General features: G+C 34.6%; 1 protein-coding gene across 3 annotated transcripts in view; it reads left to right on the top strand.

The window, feature by feature from the left end:
• SENP6 (SUMO specific peptidase 6) overlaps nucleotides 1-15,963 on the top strand; it is a 78,148-nt gene that overhangs the window by 38,389 nt on the left and 23,796 nt on the right. For all 3 annotated transcript variants that reach the window (XM_062572836.1, XM_062572835.1, XM_062572837.1), the window contains 6 exons: nucleotides 1,443-1,588; nucleotides 5,770-6,172; nucleotides 7,077-7,309; nucleotides 10,123-10,293; nucleotides 11,209-11,251; nucleotides 15,308-15,487. In XM_062572836.1, coding sequence (XP_062428820.1) covers nucleotides 1,443-1,588; nucleotides 5,770-6,172; nucleotides 7,077-7,309; nucleotides 10,123-10,293; nucleotides 11,209-11,251; nucleotides 15,308-15,487 — 1,176 coding nt within the window. The remainder of the gene's footprint in view (nucleotides 1-1,442; nucleotides 1,589-5,769; nucleotides 6,173-7,076; nucleotides 7,310-10,122; nucleotides 10,294-11,208; nucleotides 11,252-15,307; nucleotides 15,488-15,963) is intronic.

Here is a 15,963-nt window from a genome sequence, read left to right as displayed (position 1 = left end):
TGAAATTGGGGAAAAAACTTAAAATCATAGAATCATTGAGTTTGGAAAGGGTGTCTGGAGATTGTCTAGAGCAAGCCCAACCCCCAGCTTGTTTTTGATTTATTGGTGAGGAATTTTTGTAGTATCGTTAGTATGTGCAAAATACAGCATGATAAGTACCAGTTGGTAAGAAGTATATTCATACACAGAGAAAGTGAGTAGAACTGCTAGTATCAGCACTGTAGCTTACCTGAAATATACTGTCATCTCACTGATTAAGGACTATTCTTGGGGATAATCTGATGGAGGAGAGAAAATACAATTCGCTTTGAGGAGCAGAAATTATGAAACAAGAAAAAAAGTCACTGTGTTTAACGTATTGAACTTTCTCACCAGAGTTATATGTGATCTGAGAACCTACTATGATCAGCTGCTTAACTGTCTACATTGGCCAGTTATTCTATTGTGTCTATTGTGCTATGCTAAACTAACATTAAATAGAACTATATAGCCATTAATTTACACAAAAGTAAGATCATTAAAAATGCTATTATTCCTTTTTTTTTTTTTTTTTTTTTTTTTTTTTTTTTTTTGAAAACAGGTCATTCTTTAGGTTTGAGATATCTTCTAATAGTGGATTATTTGTAAGATTATCAGTATATGAATTGAAACAGTGTTCATATCTCTTAAACAAATGAACCAAAAAAAAAACTTCCTTAAAAGAAAGTTCTAAAATGGAGATTGTAATTAAGTGTAGTTAGCAGACTGAATAGCTCTTTGAAATTAAACTGAAATAAGCCAGTGTTTCATAACATTTTGCAAAACAGCGTTTATAAGAAAATCCCCCTCTGTACACATTGGTGATTTAAGGATATTGCATATTTTTTTGTTTTAATGGGGACTGACTGATCCCAACCCTTTTCCTATATTCTAATATTGAAAGGAGCACCTCAATATAAAGCAGGATATGGCATTATGGTTCATATGCTGCTGAGTCTTATGTTGAAGGAATAAATCCTAAATTAGGCAGATTATTTCCAGTTATTCTAAATGCATTCACAGTAGTCTTTTCGTGAAAATCATAATCCTCATCTTTTAGCTGATGCTCCCCTCCTTAGCAAAGGTTCCGTTCCAGTTGTGGTGAAGTTCACGGTATAGGTATTTGAGGTCAAAGCCTCCTCAGTGGCAATTTTTAGCCTTCTAACTTCAGAGAAATACTGAAATAGTAGTAATAAAACAATTTTCATTATTTTGGGGGATTTTTTTCTTATTTATACAACAGATCACGAGACATTTATTTACATGAATGGAACTGAACGTAGATTGTTTGTTGCTTAAAATGGTCTTCATGTTTAACTCAAGCTAATGTATGTAGAAAAACACGTTGATTGTACTGCCTAACCACATGTGAGCAGATATTTCTTGTTATTAGCTTTTGTTTGTTTGTTTGTTTTTACTCCTAGACAGTATAATGGAAAACACAGAAGAGTCAGAATCAGAATCAGAATCTGAAATTAAGAGGAAGGTACAACAGAAACGTCACTGCAATTCATTTCAGTCTGACTTGTCTCTATCTTCTGCTACAAAAAAATGCTTAACCCAATTAAAGGTAGGTTAGATTTTTTTAAAAAATCTGAATTCTGTTTAACTTAAGAAGTTTATGTATATATTTTTAAAAGGTATTTGAGTTGTAAAATAGCCTGGCATTCTAAAAGTCTTTAAGAATGGTTTGGCCATTTAAATATCTGTACCATTATAACTTTTTATTTTCTTTTTTTCTTTTTTTTTTTTTTTTTTTTTTAACTTAGGTGTTAATATTGTTACTAACTATAAAATATTTATTTTCCTATTTGATGAGACAGGTACTGCACTGGAAAAGTAGAAGAGCCTGTAGTGTTTAAATTGATTGGCTGACTGCTCCACAATTATTTTGTTAAACTAGAAACTGCTAATTTTAGTTTGCTACGTATTAGATAGAGGAGCAGTATTTTACTGTTTGACAGAATTTTTTACAGAAAAGTATTGTAGTTTTCAGTATTCATTAAAACGGTAGAGACAAAAGTATTGCAAATATGCAGTTGCTTCCTGTAAAGTAGTTGTGTTTTTCACTGAAACTAATCAGTAGCAATGGTATACAAATGGCAGACTGTGGCCTACTTGCAGCCAACCAGGATGTTCTATTTGAAATCTTCCTGAATACTAGATACAAGATGTCTTGGGCATTCTTGTATGCCTCTCCATATTTCTTATCGTCTCTCTGGGTTACTGTGCAAGAATTGTAATGCCTACCTGCAGGTCACACCGTATGACTGTCATAACAGAACTTCCTGCAAAGGAGATCTTGATTTAAAAAAAAAAATAAGAATATCTGTGATTAATATACAGGAGAAAACAAAATATGATTACATATAATAGAAAGTAAGTCAGACTATTTCTTCTGTAGGATGGAGTACTTCATTCTACTCTTATGCATTTCCATTATATAGTTAGTTAATAAAACAATAACATAATGTTAAATGGAAGCCAGGGTTTTCATCTACTTATGCATTAAACTTTACAATATTTAGCGAAGTACTGTATAAAAGCTAACTCGTGAGATAAAGTAGTTAAAAAAAAAAAAAAAAAAAAAAAACAGGAGACATTCACAGGTTTGTTTGTTTTAATCATTATATTGATGATTTTAGTTATGTTTGTTTAGAGAAGCGGCCTATACTATGTAAAGCCAGGTAAGGGACAAGTGCAGAAAATGATCTTCTAGGTTAAAATAGTCATTAATGTAAACAATTTAAAAGTAAATGGAATCTTGTCACTGGCTTGATATAACAAAGTAATAAGATTTCGTTCTGAAGATCTGACAGATATCATCTCTTAATATAGAGGTTTTCTCCTTGCAAATAATGTAAATTGACAGAGAAGAAGGAGCCTCATTGCTTGTGGTCAGATTTGATCTTTGTAGGTTGTCTTGCAGCAGCTCCTAGCTCTGACTGGAAGACCCCGTACATGTAGAAGGCCATCCTCCATCGCTCCAGTGCAAAAGCATTAGACTGGATAACATTGTTCCAGGGCTTTGTTTTTATTTCCAAAGGCACTAGACAGGTTGCACTTTTAAACAATGTTTAATGATTACATCTTGTGCTCTTTCCTATGCATGTCAGATGTTCTCAGAGATCTCTAAGGTTGACACTGGAGGTCACGAATGGAAAAGTTGATTTTTCTGAGGCATGAGAGCTGAGGGCTTGCAGTAAAACAAATCTGAGAGGTGAAAACCCCATATTTTTTTCCACAATGTAATATGAGCAGCAGTCTTTCCTGAGATAGGAACTAAAGTGATTTTGAAGAGACATACACAAAATTTGTGAGGATACGTCATTAAACAGGGTGATTTAAATACAGTATCTGACTTAAAAGTGCCAAAACTGCTGATTACCTAAAGTTAGGAGGATCTATCTTTGCTCTGTTCCTTATGCTTCCACCCACCCACCACTGGTCAGAGTTGAAGGTACAGTGCAGGGCTAGATGAACCTTTATTCTAGTCTGATAGAATAGTTATGATCTTCTAAGAGGGTACTGTTGTGGGTGCACTTTGTTTAAACTGTACTTCAAACTCATTTGAGCCTTGCATTAAACTTGAAGTAACTCTTTTCAGCTGCTTAAGAGGTCGGGAAGAAAGGGGCAAGCATTTATTATGAATGTGGTTCTGTGATTCTGTTCCCATAACTTAAAAATTCATAGCTGAATATAAAAAAAACAAAGATGGAATCTTACTGCAACTGAATTCAGTAGCACAACTTTCTTTTCTTTTCTTTCTTTTTTTTCTTTTTCTCTCTTTTTTTTTTTTATTGGTTAAGAGTTTTGTACTGTATTTGCGGTAAAAAGATTTAAGAAAATGTTTCATGCATTTGTCATGAACCGGGGTTGTCAACCTATGCAGGTCGTCCACCTGAGTGTGTATAGAGGCTTTGAACAATTTGATAGTGTTTCTTGTATCATGCCAGAGGAATTACAGACATAACCAGCTTACTGCTGAATAAAGGTTAAATTGTTTTAATCTTACTAGAGTAGAATAGATTGCCCTTTTTAAGTGTTAAAAATAAACATAATTTTTAAAGGATGGGGATAATGTTCTTCATATATGCTTACAAAAAAAAGCCCTGAAAAATAACAAGAGCTTTGAATGCTGGAATTTTTAGCAATAGGACAGAAGAAACCTGTATTTTTTGTATTTTGTGGATTTGCAAAGTTTAAAAAATGTTGTACTATGCAGGTTATAAAGCAGATAAACTTACGTAAAACTCGCCTACTTTACTGACCTTATCTTTAACTAGAATGTGACTAAAAAGCATATACCGCTCTTAATTAAGCACTGCCATGCCTACCCTCCAGGTGAAAGCTTTCCAACCACAGAAGGGAAGTCATTTTAGATTTTGAGTACTATTGGTAATTCCTACTGAGTATTTTCATATCGTATCTTGTCTGATTGCAGTTCCTTAATATGATTAGTAGTATCTTTATAAAAAGTATATTTTGTAATTGAGCATTTGGGCATAATACGGTTTTTGTGTCACTTGCTGTGCCATCACACTGCAAAGGTAGCACGTGCAGTTATACATCTTGTTTCTTAAAGATGCTAACAAGGTTTTAAAGGCCCAGTATATTTTATATGTTGGCTTTTGTATGTATTTTGCTGTTGTCTGTATGGCTTTACTAGATTGCCAGAGTTTTTATAAGAAATAATATATTTTCCTCTTATTACTTTGTTTTTACACTTGTTTTTTAAAATGGTTGAAAATCACACACTGGAGGAAATCTTTTCCTTTGGAAAGAAATCTCTTCTATGGCGAGGGGTGCCAGTGGTAATGAACATGTGCTCAATACACCTTTTGAATACCAAAGACTACTTGTAGGATTTAGATGTTTATTATCTTGCAGTTTGCAATAAGGGGCTGTATCACATGCGCTCAGTGATCCAGCAGGCAACACCATACGTTAAATCGTAGTTCTAGCAGTGTCTCATATTCAACTCAGTAGGCACTCAATAAGTCACATTAGGTCCAGATTTTCATAGACTTAGAAGTCGAAATTCTGCTTTTGTAATATGCCAAGTACTTTTTTAGTTAAAGAAGGCTCTAGTAGATGTGTAAGAAACAAAAAATATTTCTGTCTTTACAAAGGTAGGATTTATTTTCCTTTGTAGCCCCTGTCTTTTCTCTTGAAAGTCTGAAGAATGCCTTTTCCCAAAATCCTTTTTTCTCTGTACTTCAGGGCAGTGTATTTCCTTCTTATTGTTTTTGTTTTGAGGAGTGATTTGCTACAGTTGGGTTGTTAGAAGGTGTCCTAGGACAAGACACAAATGAACTTAACAACCTAGGGGGTTACTCCTTGTCCTTTTTAATATTGATATGATGAACTTCAGCTTACTTTTAAAATTTTATCCAATGAAACTATTTTTGCAGAAATGCAACTAGGTGCAACTGGACCTTCTTGTCGATATATAATATATATAAACAGTGTGCAGCCTTTTACATATGGAAAGAAAAAGAGCAGGAAGGGGATCTGAACTGGCAAAAACTAATCGCTTTTAAAATTACGACAATTGATATTTGTCCCTTGTAGCCTTTCTTACGTGAAAAAAATCAAATACTTACTTTATGTACTTACTGGAATTACTCATACAGCATTGTTAATCTTCATTTTGAACAAACGATTAAGTGTGATCTCTCTTGTATTTAGACCTCATGCAGTTACTGATTGTTGCATTTGTTTTTTTTTCTTTTTCCCTCTCGTCTCTAGCTTTTGGAACAAATTGATTATTCAGCTGATTGCCCAAATTGTGGGCGGGCAAACGAAAATCAGACCAAATGCCGACATTGTGAAAATGTTTCTCTTAAGGATTTGCAAAGAGTCTCCAGACAAACTGTGGCATTAAGTGAATCTGCGGGACCCTTATCACGTTCTTCAATACATCAGAATTCAACAGGGCAAAAATCTTCAGGTACAGGGTTCAACACAAAGAAGTTTTATAGTTCTGCTGTTGGGAAAGGCCCAGCGGATATTCTACTGAGTAATGATATCGTAGGACATTCTATGTTACGACAGAATGGAAAAGTTGGTCTTATAACTGGGACAAAAAGTCCTAAAATTACAGGAAACCTAAGACAAAGGAGTACAAGACCGTCTGAACTAAATGATCCAAGTAAGTACCGTTTCGTGAATATAGCCATAAACTGAAAACCCAAAATATGTTACCATGAAAGAGCTGTCCCCAGTAGTTTACGTTACTGACTTGGGTTTTTTTATTGTTTTTAGGGAAAAGACTTTTTTAATCTTCTTTTCCTGTAATGAGGTACTCTCTGAAGAACATCAGTGTTGGGGAAAAGAAAATGTTATTTCTTTGATCTTACTTTTTTACTTTCAAATAACATTCTTAGCAAGACTCTTTCATTCCTTCTCACAAAGGGAAAGACAGTCTTTTTTTCTTTTCCTTTTGAGCTGTGCATCTCAGCAGTATACCAAAAATGTATCCCAACATCATCTTTAAATTTTATAATATTTAAAATGTTAATCTTTGTTTTATCTGTGTGAACACACACACTTTAATAAGAGGATAGGGATTGGAATTTGGAAAACTCTGTTTCTAGTTCCATTTTTAATTTGCTAGACCGTGTGGTCTTACTGATTTGAATAACTTAAATCATAATTTCTCTAGTCTTTTTTTTTTTTTTTTTACGTTGCTTATATTACACTTTACTATTAAAAACTAATCTTTCCAGCAGAAGAGGCTTAAATTATACTTCTGTTATACAATTCACTGTCAGTTCTTCACTGAACCCAGAGATGGGTGACCCCACTTCTATGTCTAGGTGGGGAATGGTGATAATTACTTCTTGCATAGTTAGTTATGGGAAATAAAAAGGGAAGGAAAGAAAGTCAGTGAGTGTATTCCAAATAAACATTAATAAAAGCATAATATAATGATAAATGTGGACTGCATTTGGTACTGCAGGACAATTGCATAAATTATTTTTAAGCCATTGCTTAAAAAGAAATTTCTGTGATAGAAAAATGTAGTGGTTGAGAATTTAATATTTTCTGTTCAGTTGTTTTATCTAGTGATGATGATGAGGAGGAGGATAGTGGCAGCACTAGGAGAATGGAAAGCATTTCACCTCGTCCTGCAGATTCAGCCCGCTCCTCCCCAGCTCCTTCTACAGGAAAGGTGGAAGCAGCATTAAAGGAAAACAGTTGTGGAATAGAACAGAGAATAGGTAGTATTACAACAGATACAGAAATTGCAGTCACACTACCAAGAAAAGCAAGAATGAAAGATCAGGTACTGCTTTAAAGCTTTGTTTAAAGAAAACAAAAGTGAAATCATAAATGGGAAATGTAAAGGCTTGTCTTGCGTTTTCAGAAGTTGACTGTATTTTATTACTTTTCTTACTTAGTAGTTCATCAAATAATATTTCTGCTTACGTAAATACTTGAAATATAAGAAAAATTGTTCAGTAAATTTTTGTATGAGCATTCAAGGTGATTTGAATTATGCTTTTGACATAGATACTTCTGTGTAGAACGCGTGCTCTTTGACACTGGGCAGGATATCTGTATGTAATTCAAGAGCCTTCTTAGTTTGCAGAATGTCAATACCAAAAGAGTCTTAATGGTAAGACTTTGGACATAAGTTAAACGTGAAAAGAGACACTGAGAACAATAGTGACCTTTTAAAATACTTTGACAGCTGTCCCAATTAATAGCACTTATTTTAAGGATTTCGTGGTGAGGCTTTTGTTTTTTAGTTAAGCACCACTGCAAGAATTGGATAAACAAAGGCAAAAAATGCACCATGAGCAGACTCCTTAAGTGCTGTCAAAAGGGACAGCTTTCACTGAATTGGTAAGGTTGGAAGGGACCTCTAAAGATCATCTAGTCCAACCACCATGCTCAGCAGGGTCACCTAGAGCATGTTAGACAGGGTTGCATCCAGGTGGGTTTTGAAGATCTCCAGAAAAGGAGACTCCACAACCTCTCTGGGCAACCTGTGCCAGTGCTCCGTCATTCTCACAGTGAAGAAATCCCCCCTCACGATCAGGCAGAACTTCCTGTGGTTCAGTTTCTGCCCATTGCCTCTTGTCCTGTCACATGGGACAACTGAAAAGAGTTTGGCCCCGTCCCCTTGACACCCTCCCTTCAGATACTCATTCAGATATCCATTCATGGTGTATTAAAGACTTAACAACATCTGATAGTGAACCATTAAGAAGGATAAATTCCCATTGGCAGTTGGTGTTGAATTAACAGTGTTACCTAAAACTTTTTTGGTCACTCATCCAGTTTGATTGTGAATTTGATCCAACAAATGTATCTGATCAAATTTCTATGCACAGTCTCAAACCTTTTGTGCTTTCTTCGTTAGAACACTAAACTAATGAGGTCAAAGCCTTCATGCTAGATCAAGATCCAAAAAGCAACATTCTAGTGCTGTAGTTGATGGAATTATGTGTGTTTAGCATGAGATATATAACTAGTCACCACTATCAATATAAAGCTGGGAACTTAGAGCCCATTATGTAAAACTATGGGTCTGAAAGCTTGGACAACCACTAGTTTCAAATTTCAGTTCTTCAGGAGTTATATGTCGAATTAATTTAGAACACTGCATTGTGAGGGCACTAGTGTCCAAGACTTCTGAAAATCTCATTGATTTCCTTTGCAAATCCTTGTATTGCTGTTCACTAGCCTTAAAGAACCAAATATTACACTGAAATTTTACTGTGTATTTTAGAGAAAAGTAGAAAAGGCATTGTTTTTTGAAAATTGGGATATGGTGTTATTTGTAAAACTTTAATGTAAGCTTTGCCCAGGTTCAAGGAAACTATCAAGAATTGCAGGTAGCACCATGTATTTTTGTCAGAAATTACAAAAAAAGCTTATACAAGCTTTGTTTATTCGTTCTAGATATTCACTAAGTCCCCACTGAAGTATGGCACTGCTTTATGAGTGTGCTCTGGGTTGCTGCTTTTCTGTGATTTTTGGAGTTTTGAATTTCTAATCATATTTACCTGGTGCAGAAAACACTTCAATAAGAGTCCTAGGAAAATATTTTAGTTACAGGGATCTATATCCTCTGTCCTCTATCTTCTCCACAGTATTTAATTTGGGGCATATGGAAGTATCTTATGGATTATGGCAAGAGAGACTAGGCATTACCGACTTCATAATAATTCTCCAGATTTAGTCTTAATAGAAATATTGAGCCTCTTATAACATTTTTTGTGGGAGTTTAATTATATTTTGAAACCTAAAGGACTGTTTACTAATGGTTGTTTTTGCAAAAAGAGAGTGTAAGTACCAAAGGAAAGATTAGCATACAGAAGATTCTTCAGCAAAAGTTATACAAAAAAATAAATAAATGTATTCATAGAACAGCTATCAGCGAGCTTTTTCTTTTTTCTTTTTTTTTTTTTAATAGTTTTTTGTAAAACTGTTCTGTTGGTAAAGAGGAGACTTTATTGAGATTGCGTCTTTAGGTAACATCCAAAGATTTTTCTTGAGCTGCAGCCAGCCTCTACATGTCATCTTTCATTAGATTTTTGATCCTGGAATCCATCTCAAAAACATCTTAATATCTCTGTAGAGTTTCTGTAAGGATTTTGGATGTGTGTCTGAAGTTTCTTCTTGAAGATTGTACGTCTTCTAATAAGCACTATGCTTCAATTAAAAAAAAAAATCAGTGTTTTCAGTCATCAAAAACCTGGACTAATACAAAACAAAAAGTATATACTTAGGATGCCTTTATAACATTAGTCATAAAAATGACCTTGTTATGCTAGGCTGCAGTGTTTCAAAGTGAAGAAAAATAAATTGATGTTGACAATTCTAAGGCTATTATTTGTGACTTGGAGATGTTAGCAGAATGTCTACAGGTGTCAACTAATTTTTTTTTTCCTTGAATCTGTCAATAGAAACATCTTCAGATGTTGCAACAAATTCTTTAAGGAGTTTAAACCATTTGTTTATGTTTAGGAGTGCATAATCCTGTTGAGCAAAAGAAAAGTAAACAAAAACCAGTTACTGCTTCTTAACAGTCTATTTTAGCAATAAATTTTAGTGAGACGTTCTGACACCTTGAAAATTGCTTTTCAGTTTGGCAATATTGTGTCTAACACTCCAATAAAACGTCGTAAAGTTATTTCTCAAGAAATCGTAACTGAAGCTGTACCTCTAAGTTATCAAAATTCCTGTGAAAGTGTCATTCTGAACTGTCGAAGTATACGAATAGGAACTCTGCGAAGAATGGTAGTGGAACCTGTGATTGTAAGTAAGCTTGTTATATGACAAATCCCATTTCAATTTTTGGTGTAGAGGTTGTTATTTTCATACTTGAGTAACTTTATACTTTGCCTTTTTTTGTGGGACAGCAAGTTTGTCTCTAATTTCAGTTAGGTTACAATTTTCAGAGAGATTGGATTTGTGTTATTACGTACTCTCACAAACCATCCAGTTTAAGTGTTTAATAGGGTTTTGCGGATATGATATTTCTATCTTCTTCATTTTATTGGAGGCTTGGAGAGGGAGTAGGAGGAGTTTTCCTATGGATTAGTGTGCATCTGTTAGAAAAACTGAAGGCAACAGTTACCAAAAAAATGGATATTGATAGGTGGAAAGAAGAAGCATGTCTTTTTCTGCAAGTGAAAAAATTCAGTTCTGTAGTAAGAGATTTTATCTATTTATTTATATATTCTTAATACCTTCTAAATTATCAGGAGACTTTCAAGGAGTCTTTGAATGTTAGTGATATGCAATAAGCTAGATGACATGTATGCTTCTTCCTGAGGCAGCCACTTGAATAAAATGTTGTTGTTTGTTCTTTCTACCCTCTGCAAAACCCTATTACTTGATTTACTTTAATCATACTGATAGCTTTTCAGAGGCCATGACATGCTCTTTTGAACTTGAGGGTTTTTTTTCTTTCTACAATTACTGGGTTTTTTAGTATTTTAAACCTTATAAAAGTACATGTAAGAGAATCTTATGTTTCAACAGTTAGTATGACTGAAAGAGATACTGAATACTTCATATATGTATACCCTGCTTGGTTTTAAATTCTACTTTTTATATATTAAAATTGTCATTATTTAAATACTTATTAATTACTAACTGCCAGAAGGCATTAAGTCAAATTTAATTTGGAGAAAATATGAAATCTTATTATTTTGTTGTCTTTCACAGTTTTGCCTAGATTATATCAAAATACGACTAGAAAGTCAAGAAGGTCAGTACCACTTTCATTTTACGTTAGTTTTCATTAAATATTTCTGTATAAATTAACTTTGTCAAAAGCATTATACACAAATCAGAATCAGCATTTCATTATGCTTTTGTTTCTTGTGTAATAAATTGTACCAGCTGCTGTAGTCAGATTTAAAATAAATTATTCACATGAACTGTCTGCGGATTTAAGAAAAAAATAAAAGTTTTGCATAATCTTTTGTTTCTATTGGCAGAAAGAAAATTCACAGTTAAAAGGAATTAGCAAATTGCTTATCATACTTACTCTCAAGAATCGTTAATCTTTCTGCTTAACTTAGTTGAAGAACTGTGGGTTTTTCTACTGATTCTTAGCAGAGCTCTCGAATAAAATGATTAATAAAAACAATAGGCAAGAGCAACCTCCTGTAAAATATTGTACATTTTAAACACTATCAGTCTTCTTATTTCAAATGCCTAAGAGAGTAAAGCCACAGAGATGCCTGTTATCTTTCTCGTATCTCCCTTCAAAATTGAACTCTTTCTTGCTATAGGATGTAGATTTCATGTTACTGACAAAAATACAATGACACAGCGTAGGAAATAGTGAGCTTGCAGCTATTCTTGTATTTCTTTTATTTTCTCCATAGGATTTTCTTTGAGTCTAAAGAGGAGATTTTCCTTCTTTGTCAGTCTTAAGTTTCCATGAAAACGTGCTCCTGTTTAATTTTGCCTTTTATCCTATTTTATTTGTAAAAGATAACTAGTGCTTTTTGTCGTTGGTATATGCCAGAAGGTCTCTATTGCAAGCTGTGAAGATAAGCATAGCCTTTGCTGGGTAAAGCATTTAAGGTTCTGTTGCATATGAAACATGATACAGAGAAACTACCAGTTTTCATGCATAAAATGCATTGAAGAATTCACTAGAAAGCTTATTAAAATTGGTAGAAAATGTCTATTAATTTTTAGTCAGAAACAGTTACTTGGTGAAATTGTTTCCATGGGAGTTGATTCCTCAGTCATTTACAAGTGGAGACTCATTTGTTGAAACATTTAAGTTTTCCATTTCAATGTTTCGAGTTTTACATCAGTAGGAAAATGTGCATATTCACATTTAGCACCACTTTTTTTAACATCCTAATCATAACATGATTTGATCTAATATGGTAAAAGTATTGAAATGAAATGACATACAATAAATGTCTTTTTTCTCTAGGTTGAACAAGATGATCATGCTTTTTTCAGAGAAAGGCAAATGCTTCAAACAGCTGTAAAAAAACAAACATTGTATTGACTTGAGCTTTTATTTTTTGCATGTATACACACATGTACACACACACACACACACACACACACACACATTAAAAATCAAATCTTCAAAATTCTCATCCCTCATCAATTTTTCCCAACTTTCAACTGGTGTTGGAAGGAAAAAAAATTTCTGTTCCTAAAGAATAATTAGCTATTCACTTTAATGAGTAAGTTCTATTTTCTATCTTAGGTCAACGTTATAGAAAATAAGGTTTGCAGATTGAGGTGTCTGTGATGACATGTATTGAAAATACCTGTCTTACGGCAGAAGAAGATGGATGTAATTTAAGTCTTCACCTGACGAGTAGACATAGTTTCCCTTTTACATGAAAGTGAAAGTTCTCATTTAATATCGTCACCTCAGTGCAAACACAATTGCACACATTCGGAATTTTCTCCCAAGATCGACTGGTCACTCGCTTTAGAGAATCGGTGCTTTGGCAAGGGCCTCTTGCCTAGCCACAGTAAGGACCTGTATGCCTTAGTTAAATGGATTGAATCGGTTTTAAGTTAGGGTTGCAGTTGCTGTGGTCTGCCTCTGAAAGCAAGAAGTTAGGTAAAAAGAAATAAGGAAATAAGAAATAAGAAAAAGGTCTTGAAAAGAGAAAAGCAATGTTTTGCTATAGGAATTGAGGTAATACAGGCCCAGCCTGGAAAGCTGTTTATTATTATTTTTCATTTAGTCAGTAGCTTTGTTTTCTTCTATGTACGTCCCTAGGGAGATGAGGGAAAAATTAGTACAGGGAAATGAACTAATTAGATTGAAATAGCCTGTTTCTGCTGCCCTTTCCCTGATGAGATGAAAAACTACTGTTCTGAGCAGTGAATATTGCACGGTCGGCTTGAATGAAACATGTTGCTGCAGCCTGACTCCGAGCGGAGGAGCTGCCAGCCAGTGGGATGGGGAGTGTTGGAGACATAGAAGGGAATGAGAACTGCTTTGGCTTTGGTGGCCACTGTTTGCAGTCTGCAGCCCTCAGAGGCTTTGGTTTAGGACAAGTGTTTGCCCTGTCCTTATGAGCAGCAGACTGCTTTCCTGGCAGGCACGGGACTGAATTCAGCAGCTGCCACCCAGACAGGTTGAGCAGAGGGGTAGGACTAGATGATCTCCAGAGGTCCCTTCCAACCCCGACCGTTCGGCGATTCTGTGAAGGGCAGGTGTGGAGGCTGCTGCTGGACATTGGCTGCTAGGTACCAAGATGAGGATGGGGAAAACAGTGTGTGGCTGTGGGTTGTCTGGGGGGGAGGGGGAAAAGGGGGGTGCTGTTTGTTTTTAAAAGCCCTCGCCAATAATAACTAGTGATAAGAAAGTAGAAAATAATGGGATATGTATTTTTTAAAAATTTAACTTTTACACCAATTAGGTTTAGAGTGATGCAAATTCAGCTTTTTGGCAATAACAGTTTTATTAATTTTGGGTCATTTTTGGTCCAGTCATGAAACATTTACTGAAATTTAACTTAAGATATAGTATGCTTTTTCCAAGCTGAAGGCTAAGAGGTAACAAGAATATATCATTAGATCTCTGAACACTCTCTTTGTATCTGCTGATTCGGAAGAATTCTGAAACTAAGTAACTGGACTGGGATAGATTTGTTTAAAAAAAATATATATAGATGCAAGGAAAACTTTCCTTCAGCAGCACTCTAAAGGCTGTTTTTATTTCATCAAATGATGGTATTCTTAAGTTACATAAATTTTGTGATTTTGGTAGAAAAAAAATCCCTGAAAGCTAGAATTTACTGGGACACACTGAAATGATAGGAATTCTGCTTGGCATAGTAACTAGGGAAGTTGTGTGTAAATACATTCCTGTACAGCACTAGGGCACCTTTAAATCCTTCCTTTCCTTCTTTCTCATCTCTTCATGCAACTGATCTTAGTCTATTCAGGAGTTCCCTGCAGTGTCTCCACCCCTTTTGAGGAGGGAGAGGCTTTCTTGCGTTGATTTTTATGTATTAGAAGGACTTTGTTAGCTCCATTCTGCTTTCATCCTGTCTATATTTTCTGTCTCCCATGTAAGGGGATACAGTTAGTCTGTAGAATGGTGGAGGCTGCCATCAACTGAAGCTTTGAGTGACTATCATTAATCATTTCTTTGATCGAGAAATAATTACTGGCTTTGAACTTTAAGGTCTTTTCAGCAAATTCAAAGGACTTTGACTACCCTTACTTTTTCTTCCATTTATAGTTCACTAAAACCCATAAAATACTCAACATCGCTGTCTGCAGCATTTTCCCAAGTTTTAGTTAGGTGTGGTGTTTAAATTTACTGTTTTAGTATTTCACTTCAGCATTTCAGTTTGGTACAAAGTTAAGAGTAGTACATTTTGCTTAGGCAGTCAGATTGTTTCTCTGCATGTCTTTGTTCTCATCTTCATTTTAAACTAGTACTTTCAAAGGGACTTAGACAAAGATAAATCTACAAAGAATGTTTTACAAGTTTATTTTAAAATGTGTCATAGCAATAGCTACGAATTTTTTACCTGGTCTCTAGAAATGCTGTTTATTCCATGAAACAAAGACTAGATTAAAGCTGGTGAGAAAAATAAAGTTTGGTTTCAATTGTTTTCCTAACAGATGACAACAGAGCTTAATTTTTCTCTCTGCATATAAACAGAGATCGTTTCCTGGATATGTGTTGATTTCAAACTTTTTTTAAAAGTTAATGAGCAAATAACTTTTCTTGTTAAAATCACAAGGAAATTGTAAAGCAGTTCTGCATGTTTTGACTAGGTTTTAATACAGCTTCATGACTTTTTTTTTCTAGATTCAGAAAATGATACTGGAGAGATTAACCTGAAAACTTCAGAGCTGACTAAATGTGAATGGTGCAGTGTCCGAAAATTACCAGTAGTTTTTCTGCAAACGGTACCGTCAACCTGTAGTAGCCTGAGAGACCAGCTGAAGATGAGTAAAGATAATGTCTGGTATGAGTGTAAAGGAGACAGTAAGTAAATCAATTTCTAGTCTATTATTTTACCTTAAATGATATTTTAAAGTTTGGACCGTGACTGTGCATACTAAAGAATAAAACTGGCATCACTGACTGGAGCAAGTGTGGTATTTTCCCAGGTAGTATCAACTTCCTAAGCAGACTGGCAGCACGTTTCAGAACAGCTTGGCAAAACTGTGTTTTTTTCATTTGTCCAAATCTATGTTAATTACAGTATTTAATCAATTTAGTATCATTTTTTTCACTAGTTACTATACTGAAAGAAAGCAAAGTTAATTTGTTTGTTTTGCTTTTGTACCTGGGCCTTAATTTTCATGACAGCTTTTGGTATACTTACGTCTACTTTCTAGGTTGTTCTACTTACAGGCTTCAGTTTGAGCAGAAACTCAGTGGTTTTTTTTTCTCATATGCATGCAGTGATGCGATACAGACAAATACCTACTGGAAAAAAAGTGTGTTTTATGTGTGAA

The sequence above is a fragment of the Rhea pennata genome, chromosome 3, assembly GCF_028389875.1.
Source record: "Rhea pennata isolate bPtePen1 chromosome 3, bPtePen1.pri, whole genome shotgun sequence".
Classification (NCBI taxonomy): domain Eukaryota; kingdom Metazoa; phylum Chordata; class Aves; order Rheiformes; family Rheidae; genus Rhea; species Rhea pennata.
This window is presented reverse-complemented; position numbering and strand designations above follow the sequence as displayed.